This window comes from Lepidochelys olivacea, assembly GCF_965140295.1.
Source record: "Lepidochelys olivacea isolate rLepOli2 genome assembly, chromosome: 11".
NCBI lineage: Eukaryota > Metazoa > Chordata > Testudines > Cheloniidae > Lepidochelys > Lepidochelys olivacea.
Window position 1 is genome coordinate 56,924,352 of NC_140421.1, and position 12,902 is coordinate 56,937,253.

Here is a 12,902-nt window from a genome sequence, read left to right on the forward strand (position 1 = left end):
GACCCGCTCCACCCTGGTGAGGTTCATTGCGCGTGCGCCTCCGGCAAAAAAAATCCCAGGTGCCTCCCCGGCAGGCCGACACTGTTTAGCTCCCTGTCTGGGTGGAGCGCGAAGGACTACAAATCCCAGAGCGCAGCGGGAGTTAGGGTCGCGGCGCGTGCGTAGAATGGGGTCCGCTAAAGCCGCGGGTCGGTTTGAAGCGGGGGAGGAGCTCCATGGAAACGGGGCCGCGAAGTGTCAGCGAGCGGGGTAAGGCTGGCCCGGGGGGGGCTAGAGCGAGCCCCCATCGCCCGTGGGGCCCGGCAGCTCCCGCGGGGGGAAGGGCTGGGCCTGGGGGCGGCGGGGTGGCAGCCCGTAGGCCTGGGAGTGGCCGAAGCCGGGCGCCCGGCTGGTCGAGCTCTTCATTCACCCTGCGACGCGGCCACTTCGCCCCCAGGTAGCCGCTGGACGCGGGGCAGCGATGGCCAGGCCGCCCATCGCCCCCATGAGCGTCAGGGCCACAGCGCCCGAAGCCTTCGCCGTGCTCCGCCAGAGGATGAGCGTCGTTGAGGAGCAGACCAGCGCGCTGGCGAGAGACCTAGAGATGCTGGGTGTGAACGGACAGAGGTACGGTTGGGACGGATTGTCCGGGACCGTCTTTTCCTGGGGAATGCGCCATATTTGTTGGTAGTCCCTTTTTCTCTGCTTGTTCCACTTCTGTTTCCGAGTGAGCTGGTATCTCGGCGTCTCCGGGGAGCAGAAGTTGCTAGCAGAGGCACCTGTTTCATGCCGCTGGAAAGTTTCTTGCTGTGCCTGCTGGCTGCAGCAAGATTACCAAAAAAAAAAAAAAAATGATATAAATGGTGCCACATGTTCTCTTCTTTCAGCCTTGATCTCTTCCATTCCAAGCCCTTAGAGACAGCTGGGAGCCCCCAGCCTGTTAGCCCGGTTCGGGCCAGGGTAGCCTTTGCAGGTGAAAGTGACGTGCTGTGGAAGAACTGTGAATCCCTCGTGAATCGAATGTGCCGGTTGGAGAGTGTGGTGCAGACCTTGAAGCTAAACCTCTTCCGGCTGCAGACTGAAAAGGAGCTGAATCCCACGCATTCAGGTACAGACAGTAGAAAGCTGGTTTTTGTGTTGGTAGCAGATGTTCTCATTCTCTTTCAGCCCTTCAGATGCAATTTTTTCTGCATTTCTTTATAATGACCATTTTTGATCCTCTCTTGCTGTCTGGCAGCGCATCTGGAACAGCGTATGAATGCAATGCAGGAGGAACACTTGCAGGAACTGAAGGTTGTGCAGCTAGAGGCAATGAAGTTGCGCCAACAGCTAAGTGAGGCAAAAGAGGATGTAGAAAAGGCACAGGAAGAAGTTCAAAGATTAAGTGCTGCTTTGGAAATTGCTACAGCAACTAAGGTACAGGAGCTGGCTGTGAGTGTGCATGGTGGTGTGCTGAGCTAAGTTCCTTCTAAGCTGCGCAGCCACGAAGCTGCTGATTGAGCCTCGTGCAGGGGCTCAGGGCCATGGCGGGGGGAGATGTCTCTCCCCCAGCACGGACCTGCTGGTGTGGGGAGAGGCTCAGTCACCCTTCCCTGCCAGTCCCAGCATGGACCTGCAGCGGTGGGGAGAGGCACCCAGGGGTGAAAGTAACTTAAAAATCTTACCGGTATGGAAGCCTGGCTCTGGGCCCCCGGAAGGGGTGGGGCCTTGGGTGGAAGGGGTGGGGTGGGGTGGGGTGGGGATGTGTCAGTCTTCCCCAGCCAGCTCTTCAGCGCTGCCCAGCCTGCACTGCCCGACGGTTCGGCGGCAATTTAAAGGACCCAGGGCTCCAGCTGCTGCGGCGGTAGTAGTGGCGGCTGGGAACCCTGGGCCCTTTTAAATTGTTAGGTGCCGGGGCAGCTGCCCCTTTTGCTTCCCCCCTCTTGGCAGCCCGGGGGGCAAAAGAGGAAGTGATGTTAAAGCACTGCTGCGGTGGCAGCGCTTTAACGTCGGCTGTGTACAGGCCCATCCCAGTGACCACTTCTTACCGGTAAGCTGTACCGGCCCACTTTCACCTCTGGAGGTGCCCCTCCCCTTGGGCCCCAGCATGGACCTGCCCTGGACTTACTGCAGCTGGGGGAGAGAAGCCCCACCCTCAGCCTGGCCGAGCCTTGCCAGAGCTGCTGCAGCCAGGAAGAGGCGCCTCTTCCCCAGTCCCGAGCTGCCGCAGCGAGAGAGAGAGCTGGGGGAGTCCTCTCTCCTACCGCAATCCTGGGGCAGCCTGCACCCTAAACCCCTCATCCCCAGCCCCACCTCAGAGCCTGCACCCCCAGCCAGAGCCCTCATGCCCCCCCCACCTCAATCCTTTGCCCCACCCCTGAGGCCCCGCCACACTCCAAACCCTCGGCCCCACCCCAACCACATGAATTTTTGTTACATGCATCAATATGAAGATGATGTGTCACACATCACCGCCATATTGGTACAATAACAAAATTTATTCCGCATATGGGTGGGAAAAATTAAAGGGAACACTGGTACTGAGAGTTGTAGTCCTTGAAGAGTGTCTATACTGATTCCAATACTAAGGCACTGGTCTTTAAAGGCTGCCAACTTTGAAAATGAAACTCTGCTTTGAGGTGCTCGGAGGTTAGGTATGTGTGATTAGAAATGGCATTGTGTGGGTGGTGCTGTTTTTGTTGGAGTAAAAGACAATCTCATCTTTGTGAAGGGGACTCTCTGGATCCAGCAATAAATGATGGTGATAAACTGAGTGTGACTTGGGGGGGGGGAAAACAAACAAACCACCCTGTATTTATAACCCCTCAAGAATTGGGGTTCTCCACTTCCAACTCATGGATTGCTAAGCACATCTCCATTTTTCTGTATACTCTTTGGGTCTCACAGCTAGGCCTTTCAGCTGAAGAGGACTGGTCTGGAATCTGTTATCCTATCTTCTTAATTGTCTTAAGTGGTTGCTGAAAAGCAATGCAAGGTGTTTTGTCTCTTTAGAGCACCAGACTAGAACTAGGAATCAAACCCAGGTCTCCGCATGGCATGAAATGTAAAACATGCATGGGTTACTGGCCAGCCTGGTTTTGAAATACTCTTCAAAGTTTTGCTGCAGTTGTGAGGCATAAATTATTATTTATTATTTGTCCTTTTTAGACAGATGTAGCCATTGCAGCAGAGGAGCTGAGAACAACAAAACACATAATGAACCATAGACTTCAGGAGGTAAGCACAAAAGAAGGTTAGAAGGAAGAGTGAGGTGATAAGATTTTTAGGGAAAAGCCTGGATGGTGATCTGGGTATGAATCTATGAAAACCAGGAATGGAATATGCACATCTGAAAGAAGGCTGCTGAGCATGCCTCGATCTACAAACCTAAGACAGAATGTCCTTCATGCAAGATACAAAAATGCGTTAGTTGACGTTACTAACAGAGACCTGAGTTCCATGCTGTGGAAGTAGGTTTTACCCTTCGCTGACAATCTTCTGCTTCTTTTGGTCATGAAGAATGACTTTATTGCATCCAGAATGGAACTGGTGACTTAATGTCTGCTACCTAGTGAACAAGTTGTAGCAGATACCTTGTTATGGACTAAATAAAAAAATAGAGTGCAGACATGAGGCATCTTATTGTCCTCATGAAGTAGGGTGTGAGCTTCTGCAAAGCAGCCTAATCCTGTTTGAGAATGTGGGTTATGTCCCTTATGTCATTTAATAACTTCTCAAGCCAAATGAGCAGCAGTTCTGAAAGACTTAAAAGGTGTCCTGATCTTGTCTTGGCCAGAAGGATGCTTGATGCAATATGCAGGCCGCAGTGGTGTTAAGCCTTTAGGGAACAGAAAGGATGTGAGGTGGGTAATGGAAGCAGTTGGTGAGATCATGCAAATCACTCCGTTCACGGGGAAAATGGATTTCCTCTCCCCTCCCCCCCCCAGCCCACCTTGCTCCATAAAATGGGAGGGAAAGAGAAGATGACCCCTCCTAAGTTCAAAAAACCATAAATGCCTCATGGGAGTGCCAAAAAGCTAAGTGCTTTTTCTCACTGTTCTTGAGACCCTAAAGCCGTAGTTGTCAAAACCTCCAACTACAAATACAATGTGGATACTCTTTGTCAGCATAGGTCACACTGAAAACTTAATCATAAAAGTGAATATCAAAGAAAGTAGTACACTTAAATGTACGTGAGCGGCTTCTCTGACTTCTGGTGTGGACCACCTTCCTTCCCATTCACAATCACACAGAACAGCATCAATTGATGATTGAGTCTCTCTGTAGAAACTATAACAATTACTTTCCTGGCATTCCTTTTTTAAATATTTTCAGCTTCTTTTAATGTTCCTTAGTAGCTGGAAAGAAGTAAAGTTATCACTGTGTGTGACTGGCCAGATCTCCCCAGACCACTGGTAGAGAGATTTTTATCACTCACTTTCATTTTAATTATTAAATAAAATCCTCTGTTTTTAAAAATAGTTGATATTGCAATAGAACTTCCAGTTTGCTGTGCCGGAGAAAGGCGGCAGGTCTTGCAGTAACATTCGGGTTCAGCTTGCCCTGAAGTACACATGGCCCTTGTTATAAGCAATGCATTTAGGTACTTGTGCTGTACTTACTGGAGGATGACAGATCTGAAGCATCATGTGGAGTCTCTTCAGATAATAGTAGTCATTATGCAACTTTAAACATTTCTGTTGGTGTGTATCTGATGCTCTCTTCTTATAGTTCACAGAAGAAGCAGAAGTATCTATTCCCAGATACACTAGCTCACATGATTATCACTCAGTATTTTGGCAGTACTCATGACGGGGATATAGCTAGGCCCCGGTTCTGGCCCCATTTCAAATTGGTGCTGGTTTCTCTGCAACAAACCAAAAAAAAAGCCTCTTCTTATAGCCTCATTTATTCATATTTGTCCCTGGGAATTCTCTTCTTATTATAGGCCCCTTATTAGTAACTCGATACAAATGTCTTTAGCGAAATCAGGCTTCAAAGTAATCTACATGTTCTGTCAACATCACCTGGAGATAAAAGAAACTCTCCTGGGTCCTAGCTTTTCCTGGGGACACCAGAGATTAGAATCACCTGTTGGATAGGGTCAAGAGCGTACCTTATGTGATTTGCTTTTATAGGAGGTTTTACACTGAATGTGTCTAAATGTTTCTAAAGCTTGTAGTTCCAGATACAGAAAGCTTTAGATTCAGCTTTCTATATCTGGAATTGGGTTTCCGGGGAAAAGAGTAGCTGCTTAGTCCTTATTGAATGGCAGCTATCCCTTTTAGTGATGAACCCAAGAGTCTCGTAGTAACAGAGTATGCTACTCTGCAAGGAATTGAACTTTGGGTCTTGAGTGTGCTGTGAAGACAATATGCCTGATTTCTAGTCTCAATTACAGTGATAGTCAACTGGAATTGCTCTGATGTGAGAACAAAATCAGGCCCACTATGTTTGCTCAGTCCCTGCAGTAGAAGAAGTGTCTCATATCTGTAGTGACTCTTTCCAACACATTCAGAAGCAATGTTGACTCAGTTTAGAGGAAGACAGACACAGTAGGGTCTTGGATGGAGGAATGGTAATGTGGCACAAGAGCAGTGAGATTTGAGGCAGAGAAAATAGTTGGGTCTCTGAGCACACTGTAGGGAGTAGAATTGCCACTCTCAGTAAACACAAATTTTGGTCCAGGTGCCAAATTTGTCTGGTTATTAATACATTTTCCATAGTTGAATGGGTTGTTTGGTATTGCTTCCTTGCTTTACCACTTCCATGAAATACTTACTCCATAGTGTTATATCACGTTTAGCAGATCACTGGATATTACTAATAAGGGTTGCTTTGCTGTATTGAACCCCTATCTGCTTCATTAATCTTCAGGTTTTTATGGCTTGGTGCTGTCTCCAGCCAGATACCCAGTGTTTTGTCTCTTATAGCTAAGGGAGCAGCTTTTCCAGGAGGCAAGCCTGCGGGAGTCTTTGGAGGAATCCCAAGCAACCATGCTGCAACGTGTGCAGGATATGGAGATAACAGTGGAGGCAGAACGGGAACAGGTTGGAGAAGCACAGCACCTCTTCCACTTTTCCTTTGTCTTTTTTTTTTCTTTGCCTCGCAGGAAGAATAATAAGAGGTTGGAGTGTTCTTCCTAGAGAGCAGTTAACATACCTTTGTAATCACTTAGCTTCAGTATGCAAGGTGCGGAAAATGGAATCTTGATTAAATTTTAATGAGGTGTTAAAGGTCTAAAAGTTGACAAGCAATTCAATATGAATGCTCTGCAGAGAAACAGACCAGCAACTGTGAGATCCAGCAAAAGTAAAAATAAAGCAAGCAGAAAGTCCTGCAGCAGAGTGAGGGCAATTAAGTTTATTGCACTGAAGGTAGCACGTATGATTACCTGCCTTGTGGGTAGATGGCATGTGTGCGCATTCAGTGCAAGTACCTCATGGTCCGAGGACACAGTACAGGCTCTTGAGATCGGAATGGCTGAACTGGAGGAGCTAAGGGGGACAGAGATGTACATAGATAAGACTTCCCTGGACACAGTAGAGCAGAAGTGAAGGGAAACATTCCCATAGTTGGGATCCTCCTTCTGGATGATTTCATGGTATACTCTCACAGTGAGCATAACTCTCTGGGGTGGGGATGCCTGTTATTAGGAAGAAACAGGTAATAGTAATGGGGGATGCAATTATTAGAAAATATAGATAGCTGGGTTTGTGATGACTGGAAGAACCGCACAGTGAATTGCCTGCCAAGTGGAAAGGTTACAGACTTCTTGCAATATCTATACAGACTTATGGGCAGTTCTGGGGAGGAGCCGGTGGTCATGGTATATGTAGGTACCACTGACGTAGGGAAAGATAAAAGAGGCCTGGAGGCCAAATTTAGGCTGTTAGGTAAGAGATTAAAATTCAGGACCATCATGGTAGCACTCTCTGAAATGCTTCCAGATAGGCAGAACTGCAGGGTCTCGGATGGTGTTGGGAAGAGGGATTTAGGATTATTAAGAACTGGGGAACCTTTTGGGAATGGAGGAGCCTGTAGTGGAAGGATGGGCTCCACCTAAACCAAAACAAAAAACCAGATTACTGGCATGTAAAATTAAAAAGGTCATAAAGTTTTTAAGCTGAGGGTAAACCAACAGGTGCAGAGATGCACAGAATTCGGACAAACCCATCCGATTTATTAAAGAGGATACTCCATACCTAGTAAAGAGAACAGGATAGAAGTTGATAAAGTAGAGATAAGGACTGAAGAAAAACAGTCAAACAAAAAAGAGTACTATTCAATTACATGACTTGCAGGCACTCAATTAAATACAGTAACTCCTCAATTAATGTTGTAGTTATGTTCCTGAACAATGTGACTTTAAGTGAAACAATATTAAGCAAATCCAATTTCCCCATAAGAATGAATGTAAATGTGTTAGGTTCCAGGGAAAAAGTTTTTTTGCCATACAGTACAGTACTATAGTTGGGAGGTGCTCCCGCCTTACCCCACACAGGCACAGCCCACTGGCACTGGAGACAATGAGGCAGGCAAAGAGGCTGAAGGTGCTGTAGGCTAGAAGAAGCACGTTGTGCAGCAGCAACGGCAGCTTCCCCTACTCTGCAAGCACCAGGGGCAGGGGGCTCAACCCTTAGCCCTCCCACTCGACCCCTTCCCCCAAGCCCCCACCCTTAACCCGCCTCTTCTTCCCCCCCCACCTCCTCCCCCTTTACTCCGCACGCCGTGTCCTCCCTCCCCTGCCTCCTGTCCATGGCAATCAGCTGGCTTGCAGCGTTCAAGAGGGAGGGGAGAGGAATGAGGACTCGGCCCCCAGGCTCCGCCTCCTGAATGCCACAAGCCAGCTGATGGCAGGGGAGGGAAGAGGGAGGCTGCACGCAGTGTCCTTGCTCCTCCTTCTCCCCCCTTGCCCCCCCCCCGCCGCAATCAGCTGGCTTGTGATGTTCAGGAGGGTGGTTGGAGGAGCGAGGACTCTGAGCACAGCCTCTCCCCTGGCTCCTGCCCACAGCAATCAGATGGTTTATGGCATTCAGGAGTGGGGGGGAGCCTGCGGGCCGAGTCCTCGTTCCTCTCCCCTCCCTCTTGAACGCCGCAAGCCAGCTGATTGCCACGGGCAGGAGGCAAGGGGGGGAAGGCGCTGATCTGTGGGGTCTGCCGGTGGGCGGGAGGTGCTGAGGGGAGGGTGTAGAGGAGCTGATGGAGGGGAGCGGGGGCTGCCGGCTGTGGACAAAGCAGGCACCCAGACGACGTTATAGCAAAGCATTGCACAACTTTAAATGGAGCATGTTCTGTAACTGAGCAGGGATGTAAGATTGAAACAATGTTAAGCGAGAGGATGTTAAGTGGGGAGCTACTGTAGTAACAAATTTTATAAGTGCTTGTATACAAATGCAAAAAGTCTAAATACTAAGATGAGTGAACTTGACTGCCTGGTATTAAATGAGAATATTGATATAATAGGCATCACAGAAACGTGCTGAAATGATGATAATCCATGTGACATAATTATATCAGGGTATAAAATATATAGGAATGATAGAGTAAGTTGCACTGGTGGAAGAGTATCAAAGGGGTAACCGTGTTAGTCAGTCTCCATGCATCTGAAGAAGTGGGTTGTTTACCCACAAAAGCTTATGCCCAAATAAATGTTAGTCTTCAAGTTGCCACCGGGCTCCTCGTTAGTACTAGTGGAAAAGTGGCATTATATGTGAAAGAAAGCTTTGAGTCAAATGTAGTAAAAATCTTAAATGAATCAAATAGTGTCATGGTATCTCTATAGATAGAAATTCCATGCTTGAATAATAACTGTAGGAATATACTACTGACCACCTAACCAGGATGGTGACCTTTATTGTGAGACACTCAGGGAGATTAGAAAGGCTACACAAACAGAAAACACAGTAGTAATGTAAGGAATTTCAACTATCCCCCTATTGACTGGGAATATATCACCTCAGAATGGGAGGCAGAGAGATAAAATTTCTAGACACTGTTCATGACTGCTTCTTGGAGCAGCTAGTTCTGGACCCACAAGGGGAGAGGCAATTCTTGATTTAATTCTAAGTGGTACACAGGATCCGGTCCAAGAGGTGAATATAGCTGAATCACTCAGTAACAGCAGCCATAATGTAATGAAATTTAATATCCTTGTAAGGAGGAAAATACTAAAGAAACCCAGCACAATAGCGCTGAACTTCAAAAAGGGGAACTACACATAACGAAGAGGTTAGTTAAATGGAAATTAAAAGGAACAGTCGTGAGTGAAATGCCTGCAAGCTGCATGGGAACTTTTAAAAAACACCATAATAGAGGCTCAAAACTATATGTATGCCCCAAACGTGTAAAAATAAAATAAATAAAAAAAAGTAAGAGGACCAATAAAATGCCACCATGGCTAAAAAGCCAAGTAAAAGATGGCTAGAGACAGAAAGACCTCTTTTAAAAATTGGAAGTCTGAGCCTAATAAGGAAAATAGAAAGGAGCAAAACTTGGGCAAGTCAAGTATTGCCAAAAAAAGAATTTGAAGAGCAACAAGCAAAAGGCACAAAAACGAACAGCAAAAAATTGTTTAAGTACATGAGCAGCAGGAAGCTTGTGGCACTACTGGACGATTGAGGAGATGAAGAAAGCACTTCAGAAAGACAAAGCCGTGACAGAGAAGCTAAATGTATCAATCATCATTGCAGAGGGTGTGAGGGAGATTCCTGCACTAGAGCCATTCTCAGGAAATATCCCAGATTGTGGTGTAAATAAAGGAGGTTTTGGAATAAACTGTTTAATTAAACAGTAATAAGTCACCAGACCCAGCTGGTATTCACCCAAGAATTCTGAAAGAACTCAACTATGAAATTTCAGAACTACTAACTGATGCGGAACTTCTCTCGTAAATCAGCTCCTGTGGCAGGTGACTGGCGGATAGCTAATGGGATGCTGACATTTTTAAAAAAGGCTCCAGAGGCGATCCTGGCAATTACAGGTCAGGAAGCCTAATTTCAGTAATGGGCGAAGTGGTTGAAACTATTGTAGAGAGCAGAATTATCAGACGCATAGGTGAACACGATTTGTTGGGGAAGATCAACATGGCTTCTGTAAAGGGAAGCCATGCCTCCCCACTCAGAATTTTTGAGGGTGTCAACCAACATGTGAACAAGAGTGATGAAGTGGATATAGTGTACTTGGACTTTCAGAAAGCCTTTGACACGGTCTCTCACCAAAGGTTCTTAAACAAAGTAGGATATCATGGGATAACAGGGAAAGTCCATGAGACTGGTTAAAAGATAGGAAACAAAGGGGGGTGGGGGAATAAATGGTCAGTTTTCACAGTGGGAGAGAGGTAAATAGCAGAGTCCCCCAAGGATTTGTACTGGAACCAGGGCTGTTCACTATACTCCTACGTGATCTGGAAAAAGGGGTAATCAGTGAAATGACAAAGTTTACAGACAATACAAAATGATTCAAGATAATTGAGTCCAAAACAGACTGTGAAGAGTTACAGAGGGATCTCACAAAACTCAGTAACTGAAAAACAGAAGGGCAGATAAAATTCAGTGTTGCTAAATACAAAGTAATGCACACTGGAAAACATAATCCCAACCGTACATACAAAATGATGGGATCTGAATTAGCTTTTACCACTCAAGAAAGATCTTGGCGTCATTGTGGTTAGCTTTCTGGATACACCTGCTCAATGCGCAACAGCAATCAAAAAAGCAACAGAATGTGAGGAATCATTAGGAAAGGGATATATAAGACAGAAAATATCATAATGCCACTATATAAATGCATGATACACCCACACCTTAAATACAGCATGCAGTTCTGGTCACTCTATCTCAAAAAAAAAAGATATTGGAAGTAGAAAAAGTACAGAGACGGGGGGTGGGGAGAGAGAGAAGATGAGGGGTATGGAACACCTTCCATTTGAGAAGAGATTAAAAAGATGGGGACTGTTCAGTTTAGAAAAGAGACAACTAAGGGTGGGATATCTCAGAGGTCTATAAAAGCATAAATGGCACGGGGGGGAAATTATTTACCCCTTCACAAGGTACAAGAACCATTGGTCACCCAATGAAATGAATAAGGCAGCAGGATTAAAACAAACTTCTCCACACAATGCACAGTCAACCTATGAAACTCATTGTCAGGGGATGTTATGAAGGCCAAAAGTATAACTGGGTTAAAAAAAAAGTTCATGGAATATAGGTTCATCAATGGCTATTAGCCACTATGGTCAGGGATGCAACTCCCTGCTCTGGGTGTCCCTAAACCTCTGACTGCCAGAAACTGGGACTGAACAATGGGATGGATTACTTGATAAATTCTCCTGTTCTGTTTGTTCTCTCTGAAGCATCTGGCACTGGTCACCGTTGAAAGACAGGATACTGGGCTAGATGAACCATTGGTCTGACCCTGTATGGCCATTTCTTATGGAAGGCCTCTGTATGTATTGTGGTTTTATTAAGGAATCTACATTGATATTCATGATACACCAGAACATGAAGGAAGTTAATTATGACTGGTTTATCCTAAGTTATCAGCTGGCAATTTTTCTAATTTTAGTTGAGGGTTTTGGGTTTTTTTTTGTCTTTTCAATATTATCAATGGTACAAATGTTTTCAGTGTTTTATAAGTAACTAAGCAATATTGAACATTAAAAAGAAATATGCATAGTAGTATCAGCTAGCAAATACCAGCTTTCTGCTAGAAAACAACATTTCTGAAGATATTCCATAGAGTTCTTAAACCTTCTGGAGTAACAATGTTTTCCCCATGAATTCCCACAATAACAAAGGTGGCTTTTGGTTCACAAGTGTATTTGCAATATGAAGCCCTTGTGAAGCACGAGGGAGGTGAATGCAGAGAGAGACTTGGTTATACTTCAGATATCCAAAAAAAAACCCCAAGCAACAAAGGCTGCCTAAACATTTCTAAATCCACAGCACTTGCAACAGGACTACAAACAACAAAAAAACAGGTGTGTTTAAATGAATCAAATGAGCAAACACTGTTTCATTTATGTATTTTGTCAATCCTGGGAAAACAGGTTTTGGGCTGTCAAGCATCTGCTTAATCTCTGTTCTTTCAAGGTCCCTTCTGCTGTCTCTGGAATTGTTCAGCATACTGCTAGTAGAAATTTCATACTTTCTTCTTTTCCTAGCTTTTGTGAATTATCTTAATATTCTTGTAGACTTCAAGTTGTACAGGAAACTAACAGTGAATGAGCAAAACAAGATTGGATTAAAAGGAGAGAAAACGGTTTAATTTAATTCATCCCATGCTTTCTGACGTTTGTATTTATCACAATGTCCTGTTTTGATAAGTAATGCGAGAAGAGACAGAATGGTTCATATGTTCAGACCTTGCTTACTTAACAGTCTGTTTTCAGTGGCAGATCCACAAAGCCTGTCTTTCTGTGATCCTTGTTAATGCAAGCGCAGGCCACCCTGCTAATTTGATTTCACTTCTCTTATAATATGTGTTTTTATTACCTCTAGCTCCACCCCTTTGCATAAAGTAAGCAGGCAATCGGGACCCTTTCTACAACCTCTGATACCCCACTAACTGCTCTTTGTGATTCTTCTTTAAAACATTATGCTTGAAACAATCTGATTAGCTTTTTCCTCTCCAATAGGCTAACTTTTTGGATTCCGAAACTTGCTTAGATTCTCATGTTTTTATAAAACTCTATATCCCAGAGAAAATCTGATTGTGTGATATCCCTATAGGTACAGGTGCTGCAGCAGGACTGCCATGGCCTGCGCAAGGATGTCCAGCTTGCCCGAGAGAGGTTACAGAAGGAGGAGGAGAGAACTGTACAGCTGGGGCAGGAGTGTACACAGCTGAAAGCTGACCTGGGTATGATAGCAGGTCCTCAGCTAGGATTGAGTATTGCCTTTTTTATTTTCAGTTTTCACCAAACAAGTTAGCAGTGATTGGAC

General features: G+C 45.5%; 1 protein-coding gene across 12 annotated transcripts in view; it reads left to right on the forward strand.

Moving 5' to 3' along the window:
* Positions 1-119: 119 nt before the first annotated feature.
* CCDC150 (coiled-coil domain containing 150) overlaps positions 120-12,902 on the forward strand; it is a 51,666-nt gene continuing 38,883 nt past the window's right edge. For 6 of the 12 annotated variants that reach the window (XM_084643613.1, XM_084643617.1, XM_084643618.1 and 3 more), the window contains exons 1-7: positions 126-249; positions 437-606; positions 867-1,087; positions 1,217-1,395; positions 3,127-3,195; positions 5,892-6,008; positions 12,690-12,819. In XM_084643613.1, coding sequence (XP_084499739.1) covers positions 461-606; positions 867-1,087; positions 1,217-1,395; positions 3,127-3,195; positions 5,892-6,008; positions 12,690-12,819 — 862 coding nt within the window. In that variant the 5' untranslated portion in view covers positions 126-249; positions 437-460. Of the gene's footprint in view, positions 250-436; positions 607-866; positions 1,088-1,216; positions 1,396-3,126; positions 3,196-5,891; positions 6,009-12,689; positions 12,820-12,902 lie in introns of those variants that run through there. The other 6 variants (XM_084643622.1, XM_084643614.1, XM_084643623.1 and 3 more) reach the window with 4 other exon arrangements.